At 39.6% G+C, this 17310-nt stretch overlaps 2 protein-coding genes across 2 annotated transcripts in view; both read left to right on the forward strand.

Annotated features, from left to right (window-relative positions):
- Positions 1 to 17310, forward strand: part of ROR2 (receptor tyrosine kinase like orphan receptor 2) — a 318074-nt gene that overhangs the window by 114109 nt on the left and 186655 nt on the right. The gene's annotated exons all lie outside the window — the stretch shown is intronic.
- SPTLC1 (serine palmitoyltransferase long chain base subunit 1) overlaps positions 10077 to 17310 on the forward strand; it is a 32633-nt gene continuing 25399 nt past the window's right edge. Inside the window, exons 1-2 of the mRNA XM_079331256.1 lie at positions 10077 to 10185; positions 11804 to 11911. Coding sequence (XP_079187382.1) covers positions 10123 to 10185; positions 11804 to 11911 — 171 coding nt within the window. The 5' untranslated portion in view covers positions 10077 to 10122. The remainder of the gene's footprint in view (positions 10186 to 11803; positions 11912 to 17310) is intronic.

Here is a 17310-nt window from a genome sequence, read left to right on the forward strand (position 1 = left end):
TTAAGTCCAGAGCTGTGGTATGCTTTTTACATTTTTTTCTAATCCCTGTGATTATTTTGATTTGCCTTCTCTGGAAGTGTGTTAACTAGCTGAGCTTGAGCAGTTCCCCAACTGCCATAGTATTTTCATCAACAAAACATGAGGTGGGGGTAATAATTGTGATAGTGAACATACTGGTGATACACTCAGAAGTTAAAAGATATTTGAAACATCCTTATGATAGATATGAGCAACACAATTATATGTAACATTTCAGTTTTGTCTTTACAGTACATTATTTGTTTTTTGATTTGTATGTTAAATTTTCCAAATTAATAGGAATACTCTTACTGATAAGAAATGCATTTTTCTTTTTTATTTTTCTTAGCATTCTAAAGGATAAACACCACAAAAACAGAGAAATGTATGTTCGAAAGAATCTTCAGCAGCTTTGTGATGACAGTGTGGTACAGATTTTCCAAAAGGAAAACTAATGTGACAGTGTTTTATGAAAATTACACAGCTAAAAATAGACACGACATCAAGAATAAATAGTACACATTTTTCCAGTGAAATATCACTGTACCCCAATCTAAAATTCCCCTGGTAATCACACTGACACTTTCCATATTGAGCATATTTTTAAGAGGCATGTTAGTTTTATCTTGCATTTTATCCATTAATGTATTCTAGATACTGGATCAAATCTGCTAACCAATCCCACATAAGTTCCATATACTTTAAAAATAATTTAATTGCAATTGTTGATGACACCTGCAACTTTTCCATTCCTTCAGCCCTGTTGCATGAACTCAAGGTTCAATTGCCCTTAGTGCACTGCCTCTTGCTGGCAGCAGATGTCTCCTTGTGTCTAACACTTTGCACTGTTAAAAAAGCTGCTTGTGAAATGGCAAGAACAGTTTTCATCTGCTGAACAGCCTGACATTTTTACTTCACTCATTTCCACAAAGTTCTGGGAATAGGCAAAATATGTTGCTTCTATGTTTGTGTAAATGTAAGACTGAAGATTAGGAGAAAACATCAAAATTCTGTGAATCTCAATTCAGTTTTACTTTATGCTTTCAAACAAACAAACAAACAAACAAAAATAAAAGGAGGAGGATTATTCTTAGCTAACTTTTCCACTTTGCCACAAAAATAATGAGTCAGTCTTCTCTGGAATTCCTTGGTTGGTATTTAAATATATTTAATCTGTAACACAGAACCTGTATTTTTGTAGCTGGCCCCCTAAATATCCATCCTCACATCCTGGCTTTAGCAGACTAGGGATGCAAATCAGAAAGCAATTACAAAAATTGGAAAAGTTTGGATTTTATATCTTTTACTTGACCCTGCATTTTTGAAAGTAGCTAAATTTCCACGTATGCACTACTTGAGTAAGCATAAGCTTGCCACTTTGGACACTAGACACTACAGTTCATCTAAGATAGTGGGAGCAAGAGTAATCCTCCCAAGTCAGTGATTGCAGACAGTGTCAGCTGCTAGAGCTATTTCAGTGAGGTTATAGAAGTCTACAGCACTCATCAAAAATTGTTTGGTGAGATCTCAGGATCTACCCAACAATGATATTCTTTCAAAGCCTTCAATGTACTTTTGGAGTCTTAGGGACAAGAATCTGGTACAGAATTTGTGCAGGTTTATCTATGAGTAAATGTATGTGTGGTTAAGGGCAGGGAAGGTGGAAAGTGACAAGCTTTGTTTCTGTAGCTAGCCACATATGTCCAATTCTGGTTAAAATATTTAACAGAAAAATCATTTGGAAAATGTACTGTAATTTTGCAAATGTTTTTTTTCTCCATATGGTATAAAAAAAAATGTGTCTGGGAATGCTGGTGCCACAATTCCAATTGTCTCACTCACTTCCTGATGAGATCCATATACAAAAGGCCTTGAAATATGAAATGACTGTAAAATCTCCTATTGCAAAATCTACTAGTTTCATGATAAGACTACTGACAATTAAACAATGTGTTATTCTTCTTTCACCAGCTGCGCTTAGAGCAGAAAGAAACATGGGTAATGTTACAGCATCACAAAACTAAATACAGAATTTTCAGGCACTACTTAAATGCCACAGAATTTAACAGGGGGCTCTCTTTTCTTTCTACATAACTACAAACACATTCCAAGGAATCATTCCAAGACTTCTAACCTATCAGGTACAGAATGAGCTAAAATTTGCTTAGAATTACCTCTAGATATTCTCAATTGTTTTCTGGTTTTGATGAAATGTAAATGTTTTATAATTGGAAAAATGTGGCAAGCCTAGGAAGACAGAAAGTGATTGGGTTCTATTACTTCCTGGTTTTGATAGCAATCAACAGAGCTGATCAGCTTCTTTGTATGGAAATTAAGCAAAAAGAATCTTTTTAAAGGATTAATAATTTACCAGACTTTCATCCAAATGTTTTTGCCTCCACCAAAGAATCAACTATTTGAATTTGGATCAGTCAAATGGATTGATACTGACATTGACTGATGGTTATTCATACTAGTTGAAGACAGTAAGCTCTCATCTTACACTCTTTTTCTATTTGTGAACTGCCCCAATAGTGAACATATTTGTCCTTTCCTGTCTTCTGGAAAATGCAATCATAATATTTATAGTTGTTCTATTTACTATGTTTAAGCAAACACCAACTGATTATAAGCTGTTTTTTCATCTTACACATTAATTAACACTCCTGCTGTCTTTTAAAACAATCACTCAGAATATAACTCAGTAGTACAGAAATAAAACTTGCGAAGAAGAATTAGGAACTGAAAACCAACTTGTTTGTTTTCACAAAGTACAAGTTATTTGAACTCCAGCCCACTGCAATTCTCAGAAGACCATTCTAAAGCATCAGTAATCTTAATTTTAATGTGATTTTTAAAGTGAAACAATAGTATGAATTGGATTTATATTAAAAATATCTTACCATTAGAACAACATAATTGAAGCCATTTTCTTGAAGAGAAGGGGGAAAATGTGATAGGATAAGTCAGGAATAATTAGGAGAATATTCAGATGGAGCTATATTATGACAATTTTTTCACTTGAAACCACTTACTAGCTTCAGCTGCTCGCATGAATAATTGCATACAGCAAACTGGTTTTCAGCACAAATATCTTACAGAAGTCAAGCTGTAAACCCACTGTTTTGTGATGCACTGTGAAATTTTGAAAAACTTCAAAGAAACAAGCTATTCTTCTTTGATTTCAGCAGACTTAGATTTTCAGAAGTGTTAGAAATGTAAGATTCTGTCTTATAAAGGCACCACCATTCACCCACTAACAAGGACTGCATTGTTGTCTCCGTGTGTTCAGGTCTCTCTGAAAGATTTCAAAAATGAGTCTATGTTTCAAAAATTAATCTATGTTTGGAAAGTATGTGGAGGGGTTCTCAGTCACTTTATTCCCAAACATTGTAATTTTATCTATTTTATTTTATCTTTTAGATGTTAACTGCTTACAGTTATTTAGTGAAATACTTAGGGTGACTATGGAGAACAGAGACTGTATTCCACCAATTTGCCATGAAAGAGTAGTTGAATGTGGAAATTTTACTCAGGCCTTGCTCAGGTAAAATCACACGGTTTAAAATCCAGGTAGGAATTTCTGTGCTTGAAAGGGGATTACTCTACCAATTAAAAATGGTTTTAGCCCCATCTGTTATGAATTTGTAGAAGTTATGTGGCAACTCTTTGAGTAACAAATATATGCAAGGTGTTGCCTGTCAGACTAGACTAGCTCTGCCAACACATGCACACACATTTTACCTATAACCACGAAGAATTTCAACTAGCGCTCTGGTATGCATTACATGGATCTGCAAACAATACAGAGCTTTTCTGTACTTCAGTAGATTGGCAAGAATGATGAGCTGACAAAGGAATACTTTGTATTTTTCTGGATGAAATTTAGTTGCTCCTCTCACAGGCATTTTTACACATGTATCTTCAGGGAAGCAAACTCCATGGTGAGCACCATGCATTAAAACTTCTCTCTACTCTGATAACATCACCTGAATTCTCCTATTTCTAAAATCAAGTATGCTAGTAAGAGTTTTACAATTACACACTGCAGAGAGCACTGTTACCATTAAAGTGAAGAACCACCTAAACAGCATAGGAGCTGAACTGATGAAAACACACAGACAAAAAGTCCCACTGTCTGCAGAAGGTGTCAGGGAATGCGTTAGTAATCAATGCTTGCTTTAGTCAGCATGATGGTGTTACTGAGAGCTCATTATTCTGCCTACCTCAGTGGTGAAACCCAGTCATTATGGAGAAAAAGATTGTATTATCACTGACAGCTTAATCTACCCTCAAATGGAAAAATAGGTGAAGATTTACAGCTTGCTTAAATGCTTAACTTGAAACAAACATTTAGACTGAGGTGGTTAAGACAAAATGGGATTCTAAAATGCTTCAGTGCCCCATAATGAAGGTATGATCAAAAGTTGATTTTGCTTTCAGCAAAATCTGCTACTATCTGCCATCTTTCTATTTTTTCTAAGCCTGACAAAAATGTCCACTGCACAATTTCATCCCAGTTTTGATGTGAGTTCTGCAATATTGTAGGCCTCAAGAAGTTCAATAGCTCTTTTCTCTTTTTCATCACATAGATTTGTTGTCAACTAACCATGGCAGAATGAGAAGACTAAATCTGTTGCTAATACTTAAATATGATGAGCTAACTGAATGAATTTAATGTGCATTCAAATTTAAGGCTAGGAACTGATTCTTGAGCCAAACCAATCTTTTAAGTCTGGTCCTGGAAGATAGGTATCTATTGCATCTCTGTGTACCAAGAGGAAAATTGCCACTTTAATCTTAAAAATTCAGCTTTAAAATCACACACTGTTCCAATGAGATTTGCTACGTCTGAACCACACTCAAGCCTGATTTTGGGGAACACTTACAATCACAGTCCAGTACAAGAAAGTGCTTGTCTCTGATATGGATACCACCTTTCACTGTGTAAGAACTCCTGTAACTACAGTAGAACGTAGCCTCTACATATATTATGATTGTGTAGTTGACTATTCATCTTCCCATTATTTGCAGGCAAATGAAATCTTCAATGCACACTGCAGCATTTTTTTAAAAAATTATCTTGCTTCAAAAGATACCTGTATCTGACAAGACCAACCAAATTCTTACCTCTTTTCACTTTATTTTTAGTGTATCCTTCTCTGAGGCATCCAGTTGCAACTATGTGAAGACAGCATACTTCACATTCTCCTGTTTTTCAGTACAGAAGTTTCTAAGGCTCTGTGCCTCAGAAAAACCTTCAAGTAATATTTGTTGTTGCAGAAGAAGTCATTAGATACCCAACTTTTATAAAAGACAAGTAGATAGCAGAGTTGCAAAAGTAGAGAGGATTGTACAAACCAGCATAACCTTTAACTAACCACACAGAGGCTAAAGGTCTATTTGGGTTTCATGAGCACATGGCTTCTACTTTGTCAGAGCATCAGCAGGTGAAATACTTTGAAATTTCTACATCAAAAACCAGTAAGTATGGAAAACACTGATTACAAGAGAGTTTCTAAGACACTTTGCATGAGACTGGAGTCAAAATCTTCAGGTAAATAAATGTAATTGATGCAGAAATGATATCCCTTCTCTTCTAGTTTTGTTCTTAAGACAGGAGGCCTGCTAAAGGAGATAAGGAATGGAAACCTTTGGAGCCAAACTTCATGAGCTTCTGTTGGACACCTTTCTGACAGAATTTATGTCAATTGTGTTTTTATTTCTCATCTTGCAGGTCTCAAGCTATACCTTGCATACAGTACATGTGATATGTGTTACCTAAAATTCATATCAGATTAGTCCATTAGACCACTTCTTTGAAATAGCATATGAAAATTACTTTTCAGCGTAGAAAAATTCAGTCTCATGCAAACATATGATGTTATTACTTATCACACTGCATATTCAATGTAGACAGTTTAGACATTTTGTATGTGATGAGATGACAGCATTTCAAAACATGTTGCATTATTCATTTTGGCTGAATTACTCTTGCTGTGCTGATCTTGACGTCATTATGGTCAACCTGTTGTAACTCCATCAAAATGATTTTGGGTACAAGTCTGCTCATAATGTCTGCTATGTTTCTAATTCAAATATGCTAAGAGAAACAGCAATTAGTCAATTCAGTTTAAGCAAGAAGTGTAACAAGAAGAAGTGAACACAATATGTTTTATTAATACAGTGCTTATGTTTCTAAAATAAAAGCAATTTAAACTGACACAATTTGGAATAAATAATGTACTGTTTGGATTAAGATTTTGAAGTAGATGGCAGACAGCCGTTCAATTGCACATTGAGGTGAGGAAGAGAAACAAATGAGTCACACATCTACTTTGTTCTGCAGCAGGGGACAACCAATCCAGTTCTGGGCTGCAAATCCCAAACCTGTATATGCCTGAAGTTTTGAATGAGAGATATGTGAGATTTAACCACACAGGATACAAAACCTAACTCATAAAATTGCAACACCACACATGGTAACTGGTTCTCTGCAAGGCAATTTATTTAAATACTGTATGTTCTGTCAGTGGTCCCCATAGCTCTTACAAGTTCCTAATATACACTTTCATTAGTTATCAGAGAACTAGGCCTATCTAGTGTCAATTCCATTTTAAAATGGTTAGTTTCAGCCATATATTGGAAATTACATGGGGAACAAGCATTGAAAAGAGGTGTAGACAGGAGGCAGACTGCTAGGCCTATATCCATCCCTCTGATTTAGCTTTTCATGTCAAAGGTTCACTTTTGGCTGAAATTACTTTAAAAAGAATATTCTGGTCATTCTTACCTGATTGCAGTAGTTGTTAAATCCAAACAGAGTTGAGATCAAATTTTGTCCCCATGGTATGCTAGGAAAATATTATAGCAGTTCCACTTAGTCCCTACAGTTGTTCAAGGTGCCATGGAAGAGTTAGAAATTGCTAGGAGGCACCAGTTCTTTAACTACTATGCACTTTTATTCTTTCACAAATCTTGTGCCAAAGGTTGAGATCTCCAGATGTTCTTCACATAGAAAATTAATTCAGAGCTAATTCACTATCAAACTTGGATTAAGCTCATTTCTGAAATGCAATGGCATACTGGTTTAGATAACACTAAATTTATCCCCATGCTCCACTTGTCTTGTGCACACTTACTCCTCCACATATTGGGTAAACTACAGAACTTGATATTCTGGTTCTTCTTGGCACTTGCACAGTACTCTTGCAACATCTTTGGGCTTCCCACTGGGAGTTGAGACACAATTTCTGGTGTAACAGGCAGCTTTCAACTGACTTTGAAAGTTTTCTGTGCTTGCTGCCAGCATCATCTCAGTGGAGCATCAAGTTTCAAAGACTTAAATGACTAACTAGTATTATCCTGCTATTCCCCTTGCCATTTTGGGATTGCTTTCCCAATGCTTTATTTTTTTAATATTTTTTTTCAGGGTAGCCACAAGTCGACATGTTACAACTAGGCACACTAAAACCACAATATTCTAAACTAAGCTTTTATCACCTAGAATGTGTGAGAATAGCTGCAAACACTCCCTTATGCCCTTAATCTCCAAGGCTGAAGTCCTCCTTCTGTGTGTGTGGCTGGAGGAGGCAGGGCAGAAGTAAATCAGGAATCTTTTCCACACTTCTCTGCCAAGCATACACATATCTCCAGCACAGCAATACAATTAGGATGGCAGCAAGTAACACAGTTATGTGCTACTTCCCAATGCCATTTTCCCTTACTCAGTTGATACCAGGTCAATAGAAGCTCCAACTGTTTGTCTATACTTCACAAAGCAAAAATGATGAAGCCAGAGGAAGAACTAATAGAGCAAAGAAGACAGAAAAACAACCAGCACTGGCTACATTTGTGATATTTAGGAAAAAAAAAAAAAAATTCTTAGCCATACCAAGTCCTATTTTTTGATTTCTGGAGTGACCAGAGAACTACAGCAGATAGCTGGAATCCCAGTGTTGACCCAGGGGAACTGAGGATTCAAAGCAGGCTCTGAGAAATGAGTGGGTTGGTGATGAAGATCCAGAATAAGAGTGGTATAGAAATACTGTGCAAATGGAGAAGTGGAGGAAATACAGAATTTGAAACATACAGACCAGAAATTCCTATAGGGAACTATCTCAATAGCTTTCACTAGTCTTTAGTCTTGGAGATATTTTTCCTCTTCCCTTTCTTTCCAAGCATAAACTCGCATTGTGAAGGACGTATCCCTTTACCTCCCTCACTTCATTACTGTCAGAAGTAAAGCTGCCTTAAGCAATTAGCAGCAGTTGCCCTATGTTGAAACAATGAAACTGCTGAGCAAGAGGGATAGGCTCATTATTATGAGAGACCCAGGACTATGATGATGCAGACCAGGAATTCTGAATCCACTGCCACAAGAATTACTGGTTAGTTTGCTATTAACTTCACTGCATTTCATGCTGGAAACAATTCATCTAGCATTACACAGAATCAATTTCTTAGCCTCCCACATATAATTGTCCATATATATGTCAAATATTGAAAGTAAGAGTCTGATGAGAGCAGAGATGTGACACAATCTGCTGCCCACCAAGACAGCTCATGTGGTCCACTCTTCTGGGGGCAGTTTGGGACTGCACACCAGACACATTCTTTGAGGTAGCAGTAGCCTCCCCCAAGAGTCCAAGACTCCAGCATGACACAATTGCCACAGAAGTACTTAACAATGAAGACAAGAGTCTTCATGCAGCTAAAAGCCAAAAGAGATATTTATTGTCTCTCTTAACTTCTAAGATAGCCTCAAACCACATATTTCTCTTTATTGTGCAGAGACTGGAATTTGATAAGTATATCATTAAGTTCAGAAAATCAGGGAGATTAACTACTACGCATTTCAGCTAGTGTGAAAGTGAAGCTCACTGATTTTAACTATCCATTACTGTGAAACTGTAAGCTACTGTTTGTAGTTAGCCACAACAAGGCTTTTGCTATCAAAACCTTGCTCAGGTCCTGCACAGCTACGCACAGAAACTCAGTCATCTCCCTACATCCAGGTGCATCTGAGGGGAGAAGCCTTCAATATTACTCTTTTTCTTCATGGCATTTATCTCTCTCCAACAATCTTTGGCTTTTAGAGCCACTTGCTTTGAAAAGACTCTTAAAGTAGTAATTTCTGCTCTTATTTGAACCTATTCTTTATTGCTACTATACTCAGGTTTTACTTTTGCTGCTCCTTTCATTAGCCAAATGTCTGAGCCATTGTTCCTTCCAGCAATGAATTCATCAGTTACAGATATAGAGGTGTCAAGTGTGACATGTGGAAGGGGCACAAAAGCACAGGATCTGTTCCTTTCCACTCTGGCAGCGTGGGGCAGAGGAAGCCTGCGTGTGTGTGGTGTAAACAACACCAAGCTAACTCCAGCAAATTCATCAAACAGAACTGGGCTTGAAATGTGGTGAGAAAGCACACTTTAATACATCCATTTATCTTCTTAGGCAAGTCCAGTTTGTAGCTAATTTTGTTTAGTCAAAACTGAAGGGTGCATGTATATTTATAAGTGTTTAAAGAGGGTGACAACAAGAGAATGGAGCCAGGCAGTTCGCAGGGCTGCAGAGCAATAGGACAAGAGGCAATAGGTGGAAAGCGGAGCACAAGAAGTTCTACCTGAGCACGAAAACTTTACTGTGCAGGTGCCCAAAGAAGTTGTGGAGCCTCCCTTATGGAGAGAACTGTCTGGACACAACACCATGCCTGCGCTCTGGAATGGCCCAGCTTGAACAAGGATGTTGGATCAAATAACCTGCTGTAGTCCCTTCCTGAGAGTCAGTGATTCTGCGATCCTCCCAGTGCAGCCTCGGGCCCTCACCAAGCCCGCACCGCACGGCGGGCTGGGGCGATGCTGGGGCGATGCTGGGGCGATGCTGGGGCGATGCTGGGGCGATGCTCGGTCGATGCTCGGTCGATGCTCGGTCGATGCCGGCCCGATCCCGGCCCGATGCGGGAGAGGCCGCGCTCGGAGCCCGCAGGCGCCGCTGCCCTGAGATCCGCGGGCAGCCGGGCCGCGCCGGCCGCAGGGGGCGCTGTGCGCGCCGGGCCCGCCCCGGCGGCGTGGGCGGAGAGGCGGAAGCGGCGGCGCGGCCATGGCGGCGGCGGGCGTGGGGCAGCAGTGGGTGCTGGTGGAGATGGTGCAGGCCTTCTACGAGGTGCGGCGGGGCAAGCGCCCCGAGCGGGGCGGCGGGAGGGCGGCCTGGGGCGCGGGGAGGTGCCGCCGGAGCTGCCCCGGGGCGGTACGGGGGGTGAATCGGGAGCTGGGCGCTGGCCGGTGCTGCGGGGGTCGAGCTGCGCTCGCTGAATCGTGAGTACGCGCGAGTGCACCGCTGAATGTTCAAAATATACACGCACATCCTATTTCTCCAGGTTTATAACGCGACATTTAAGGCATGTAACAGGGCATTAAGGCTTAAGGTTCACCATATTTTACTGGGGTCAAGGTTTGTTACTTACAAATGTCGTTTGCAAAGGAAGAAACGGCGTTTAAATGTTTAGGCTTGAATTCCCTTTGGGAGGAGATAAGCTGTGCGTGTTTGTACCCAGGCTTTGTTTCATGATCTTACAAAGGATGTCCTGATGATAGGCGGTGTTTTTGTGTCCCTTCCTTTGGCAAAGAGTGGTAACTTTTAAAGAATTCATGCAAGATTTGCTGTCCAAATATAGAAGTGCTTAGTTGATGAAGCAGGTAGCATTCTCTAGTGCACTGAGTGCAGGATAATTGTGGGCACTGGAAAGCACGAAGACCTCTGTGGGAGTGTACTGTGTATCCTTCAGTGTTATGTCATATATATCGTGCATGTATTCTTAATATGTTTGGTAAACTGAAAAGTACTCTGCAAGAGGTGACATTTGTTATTTACAGTTTGATATGCTGTAGGACTCTTTACTGGTTTTATAAGTTTGTGTCCAGCTTGCTTTAGTTTCTGGATGTGTGGTAAGTTCTGCTTTGTGGGCAGGTGATATACCACCAAAAATCTTGATGTGTGGAAGCAATTCCCCCACTTGAAGAGGGCGTGTGCTTGTTTGTGTACACTCAGTCTTTTAAGAATAATAGACAGGAGCCTTTCTGAAATGCAATAACTAAATTCATCATTAATACTAGGTTTCCAATGCTGATGCCATAACATAATTTTCATCCCACAGACACCCAAAGAGGCTAACTTTACCTTGGGTCAACTCTGGTGTGTATTCCCACACTCTGTTTCCACACAAGAGAGTGAAGGACACAAGGACAAAACTAGTTGATCTGACTCAGTTGTTTTATACCTGATCAAAGTGCCTGTAAAACTGACAGAAGCTGGCTGTAAGAACAGAATTGGCTTTCTTTGTAAATGCTGGCTGACCCTGCTGGTGGACTGTAGGTTACAAGAATGGAGAGTTGAAGTGACTTTTACTTTCTCAGGATACTTCTGCTTGTTTTGAAAGCTGCCTGCCTTCATGAGTGCTGACTGGTGCAACCTGTGTAACTTAACTGCCTTTACTCTCAGTATTCAAATTATGTGTGGAACTGAAAGAAATTATCAGTTTGGAATGTGTCTTGTTTATTAATATCAGACCAAATCCATTCAAATTCAAGTTAACAGGTACAAGTAATAACTGCAAAACATTCCACTTTCATATAGTTAAAAATCTTACTGATTTAGAAATATATCAGGTGATGATCAGCTTTTAGTTTTTATCTGTGTGCTAGTAGGCACAAAATGGTTGTATTGTATCACACTGCTTCAAATTGAATTCTCTTTAGGCTAATTTTTGTGTGTTTGTTTTCAGGCTCCTGCTTACCATCTCATTTTAGAAGGAATTCTGATATTATGGATAATCAGACTTCTTTTCTCCAAGACATATAAGCTTCAAGAGCGATCTGATCTAACACTTAAGGTATGATGGAAAAAAATATTTCTCTTTAGAGAAATAGTTCATGGCAATCAATGTATTGGGTGTTGACTGCTGCTGCATGCATGGTTCTGCTTTGTTTTTTTCTTTAACTTCAAAGGGTGAGCTTACTTTGGATTCAGGAACTGTTTATTGATTAAACTTGTCAATTTGTGCTTTTAAAGTGGCACTGTGCTTGAGAGTCTGAGAAATGATAAAACTGATATGACAATGACTGCTAAGTTATGAAAAGCTGTCATTAGCTCTACTCAACGGGGCCTCTATTTTAAAAAATGAAGGCTTTGTTAAAAATGCCCACCAAGCAAAATGAACTGTAAGATTGTAGATAGTAGGAAAATGGTCAATCTGTATATGTGGTGTCTCTGAGTAATCCACAAAAATTGTAGTTTAGCAGCAGTTTTCTTCTTTTGCAATGTTGTCCTGAGAAAATAAAGAAGTTGTACTTGTAAAGACTGGAATATCTTCCTGACTTCTGGCTGTAGACTATCAGAAATGAATAAAGTTTGTTTTGAAGGTGTCTCTGGACTAGTCTATGTGAGCTTTGGAGTAGTGATATCCCTTGTAAATAGGATAAAATACTGAAATGTCTTCATGGTGCCAAGGAAAGTTTGTGAAAGAGATTTATGGGTATTTGTAATGGGTATGTGTAATTCCCATCTATGTCATGTGTTTGCATGCTTTTTGATCTTGTTCTCACTAAGGATGCACATTAAGCATGCGTGCTTAGTGTAATTCATCAGTGAACAGAATGCAGGGACTGTAGACACAAGCCTGTAATTGTGAGCACAACTGCAGGCAGTGTCCTCATTTGGGGAGCCCTTATTGAAAGAGAACAGCTTAGACTGTTCTAGAGAACAGTTCAGCAGGTATTTATTGAGACTGCTGCCATGGCTTTACAAAGGACAAGTGCTGCCTGACCAACCTAGTAGCCTTCTGTGATGGAGTGACTCCATTGGTGGAAAAGGGAAGGGCTACAAGTATCAGTTACCTAGACTTGTGTAAAGCCTTTGATGTGGTCCCCCTTGACATCCTCTCTGATGGGTGGGCTGCTAAGAGGTAAGAAAGTGATTGAATGGTCTCACCCAAAGGGTAGTGGACATTGTCTCTGAGTCCTGATGGACATCAGTGACAGGTGGTGTCCCTCAGGGAATTATACTGTTATTTAGTATCTCACTTAATTTATTATCTTAATTGATGATTAGATGATGGGAGGCACCCTCAGCAATTTTGCACATGACACCAATCTGTGTGCTGTGGCTGACACACCTTGAGGGAACAAGACAAAAAAAATGAGTCCCTGGGAATCTCATGATGTTTAACAAGACCAAGTGCAAGGTGCTGCACCTGGGTCAGAGCAACCTCTGCTATCAGCCCAGGCTGGGGATGAACAGATGGAGAGCAGCCCTGTGAGAAGCGCTTGGGGGTGCTGGTGGGTGAGAGGCTGGACATGACCCAGCCATGGGCACTCCCAGCACAGAAACCAAACGTGTCCTGGGCTGCATCCAGAGCAGCGTGGGCAGCAGGGGAGGGAGGGGATTCTGCCCCTCTGCTCTGCTCTGTGAGACCCCAGCTGGAACCCTGCACCCAGCCCTGGGTACCAGCACAGGAAGGATGTGGAACTGCTGGAGTGATCCAGAACAGGGACACCAAGTTGATCAGAGTGATAGAACTTCTGCTGAAAAAACTTTTGGAGAAAAGGCTGAGAGAATTAATTGGGATTGATTAGCCTGGAAAAGCGAAGGTGTAGGGGTGACCTAAGTGCAGCCTTCCAGCACCTGAAGGGAGCCTACAAGAACGATGGAGGGAGACTATTTACAAGAGCTTGTAGTAACAGGACACAGGGGAATGGCTTCAAAATGGCAGGTTTAGATTAGATACTAGGAAGGAGTTCTTTACTGTGGGCATGGTGAGGCACTGACACAGACTGAAGAAATTTTGAGTGCCATATCTCTGGAAACACTGGATTGCGTGGGGCTCTGAGCAGCCTGGTCTAGTGGCAGTTGTCCCTGCCAATGGCAGGGATGTAGGAATCAAATGGACTTTAATGTCTCTTCCAACCCAAATGCTTCTACAACTGGAGGCAGGAAGTGAACTGGGTAGGAATCAAGAATGGCTGTTTCAGTTTTGTATTTGGAAGAGCACAATTGAATTGATCCTGGGATACTCGAAGTTTGTGGTCTTTGATTAGAATACAGAAGAGGAATGAATGCAAAGAGAGCTTCAGTGTGGTGAAACCCTGAGTGTTCATGTTCTAGGAAGACACGCTGCAACCTTAAAGTAGGCCATGATTGTCTGTCCAGAAACTACAGTGCATCTACTAGAGTTTTCCTGCTTCAGACAGTTTTTATCTCTGGTATTTTGAAGCATATATTTATCATCTTAAGGAGTCATTCTCTCTACAGCAGAAGGCAGGAAAAGGCTCTTTGCAACTCTTGATGAGCCAAAAAAGATGAGACCTGTCTTTTCCTTATGAAATATGAAATTCACTCATATATCTCTATGTGCATCTTAAATTTTACCATGCAGTTGCGGGCCATCATTTTGATTTGTGACTGACCGTTTTGCTGAAGCTGAGGAAAGTACTCAGAAAAATCTCTAGTAGTGCTGTGTGGGGATGAAAATAGTTCTGTGTCTATTTAAATGGGGGCCATTAACATCTGGGAGATTGCACAGATAGCCAGTCTGCTACAGCTCAGTGGAAGCAAGGGTTTAGAAGGGTGCAAGGAGGAAAAACAGCTTAGGCTTGAACAACCTTACTTTTTCAGGGTGACAGTGTTAAAATTCATTGTCAGGAAGCAGTCAACAGGCTTTCTGAAAAATAGAAGCTTGCAAATATGATGCTTTTGTTGAGATTTATACAAACTATTGTGCTGTTTAAGGGTGAAAAGAAATGTGAGTACTAGCAAAAATGCTACCACGGATCAAGAATTACCTTGTATATAGACTAGATATATTGATTGACATTGGAGATTACAGGCACAAAAAGTTAGAGTGCTGTGAGCCATATTGCAGCAAAGGGTTTGACTGTTAAAGACACCACTAGCTTGTTACTCTTATCTTGATGGCCAAAAAAAGAACTAGAATGGGTGAATGCTCTTTGTTCTGATCCCATGTTCAAGTTAGCTAGCCATGAGGGTGGTGCAAGTTAAAGTAGTATCATTGACCTTTGAAGATGGAAGTAGTGGTTGCTTTAGGAAGAACTGTATTTGGAAGGGAATAGCTGCGAACACACAGAGATATGCCTTCTCCTTAAATTTAATGAAAAATCTGCACCTAATTGGCACTATTCTGTGTTGTGAATTAACCACAGAACATTGCTCAACTGCTCACAAAGCAAAGGAAGAGTAAAAGCAAAAAAAATTTGTGAGTGAATATAAAATTATTTAATAAGCAAAGGAAATAAGAATAAGACAGAAAACAGGACAAGTGATGCCTCGCTTACCAAATCTCATATATGGACCAATATCAGACAGTTCCCAAGCTAAAACTGAGTGAATTAATTAAAACCCCTTTTCTAACTTCTATTGCTGTATGACATCATACAGTATGAAATCTATGTTTGGTTAGTTCAAATCTGATTGTGTTCTTTCCCAATCTCTTGGGCATGCACCAGTCTATTCACTGTGGGAACAGAGTGTGAAACAGAAGGTGCTAGCACTGTGCAAAGGCTGTTCAGCAAAAGATACAACTTTAGTATTTTACCCACACTGTTTTGGTCACAGTACTGTGTTTCATACAATATGGGATCCCATACAGCCAGGCTTCTGTGGGTGTGTTCATCTACATGTAGAAACATGCCAGCTGTGCAGCAAGGAGACTGCTGCTGATTTGCTTTCTGACTTGTTCTAGTCTGAGTCATGCTTTGTGTCCAGTCTTTACCACATTGGAAAGAAATACTAGGTTGCTTAGGTACAGCCACTGGAGACAGGCCTGCTCAGGTGCTAGAGCACACACTACCTTTATGCCAGCCACTCATGTAGAGGTACTTGAAGTTCCTTTGTGAATTGTTTTTTGGGAATGCTGCCAGAGCAGAGCTGGCTCCATGTAATAAATATTAATGAAGAATACAATTACAGCACAGCCATTTTAGTGATCTGTTAGGACAAGTCAGTCTTGGGGAATGAGTAGCAGATGATATTGTGCAACCTAGTGCACTGAGGAGTCATACTTCTAAAACTGTGAAGAAATCCACCCTGAAGGTGGATTCTAGGTTCAGTCAAATGTGTAGCAAGAGTGCTAAGAAATCCAGTGCAGAAATCACCTTTCAGGTGGTTAACTCTTATGCTTTGGTAATAGTGTTTGTAGGTATTCCTACTGCTTCTTTTAGTAAAATTGTATCTCACGAATCATTAACTGAAGAGGTGGAGTGCTTCTCTGATACTGTAAGTTATTGATAGTTCAACGTTTTAGGAAACATAAAGTTTTATGGCCATACAAAGTGCTAGATTCTTACAGGCTTTCACACAAAGTAAAATCTGTAGAAAGTGACAGTGAGGACTAGAGTGGGCTGTAGAAGTTGGCACAGCAGTATTTAGGTGTGTATGAAAGGAAGGTGACTTAGAGGTCTGTTTGTCTTTTACTCCGTGGTAAATGGTAATGATACTGAGCTTTTCTGGCAAGCATTTTATTTGAGTGATAGTGGTCAGGAGGCTGGAAAGTTCCTGTTGGAGACAAATATTTTAATTTGCAGCTGAGAAGTACATAGACCTGGAGAGCTCTGTTTTGCAGGAGCAGCATTCACAGACTAATCAGGTATTGTTCTGTAGGGAATAGCAGTAGTAGTCTGCTCTTGTAAAGGTTTTCAGTAATTCTGAGCCAAGACTCTCTGGGTAGGTAAAATTTCTCTTATATATGAGCATACATACATACTTTGAAAGAGAGAAAATTCTAACTGGCAAGCCCATTATTTGTGTCAGTTTATCCCATTATGTTATGTGAGTCTATAAGCACTGAAATGCAAGACTTACTTGAGGACCAGTAAATAGAAAATTTTATTAATCTTTTGATATTAGTGTAGAATATGCATGTATGACATAATTTCAGAGCACTAATGCTGGCTAAGAACTGTCTTAATGAAAAAAAATTTTCATAAGAACCTGGGTAAACAAGGCAACTTTTTAAATAATTTGGATTGTATGTGTTTACACCCAAGTGTTTTCCTTACCCAAGGTATATGGCAGTTAAAAAGTAAAATCCACAACAGAATATAGCTGCCCAAAACCATATTGTATGTATGCGTATGTGTGTTTTTAGATAAATAGATTTAAGATGTTTTTATGTATAAATATGCATAAGTGAATATCCATTACAGTTTGGGTTAGGGTTCAGAGATTCGGAAAGCCTAAAGCTAAATATATAAAAAAGGCATGTATATTATAGTTTGT

This window comes from Erithacus rubecula (assembly GCF_903797595.1).
Source record: "Erithacus rubecula genome assembly, contig: SUPER_Z_unloc_2, whole genome shotgun sequence".
Classification (NCBI taxonomy): domain Eukaryota; kingdom Metazoa; phylum Chordata; class Aves; order Passeriformes; family Muscicapidae; genus Erithacus; species Erithacus rubecula.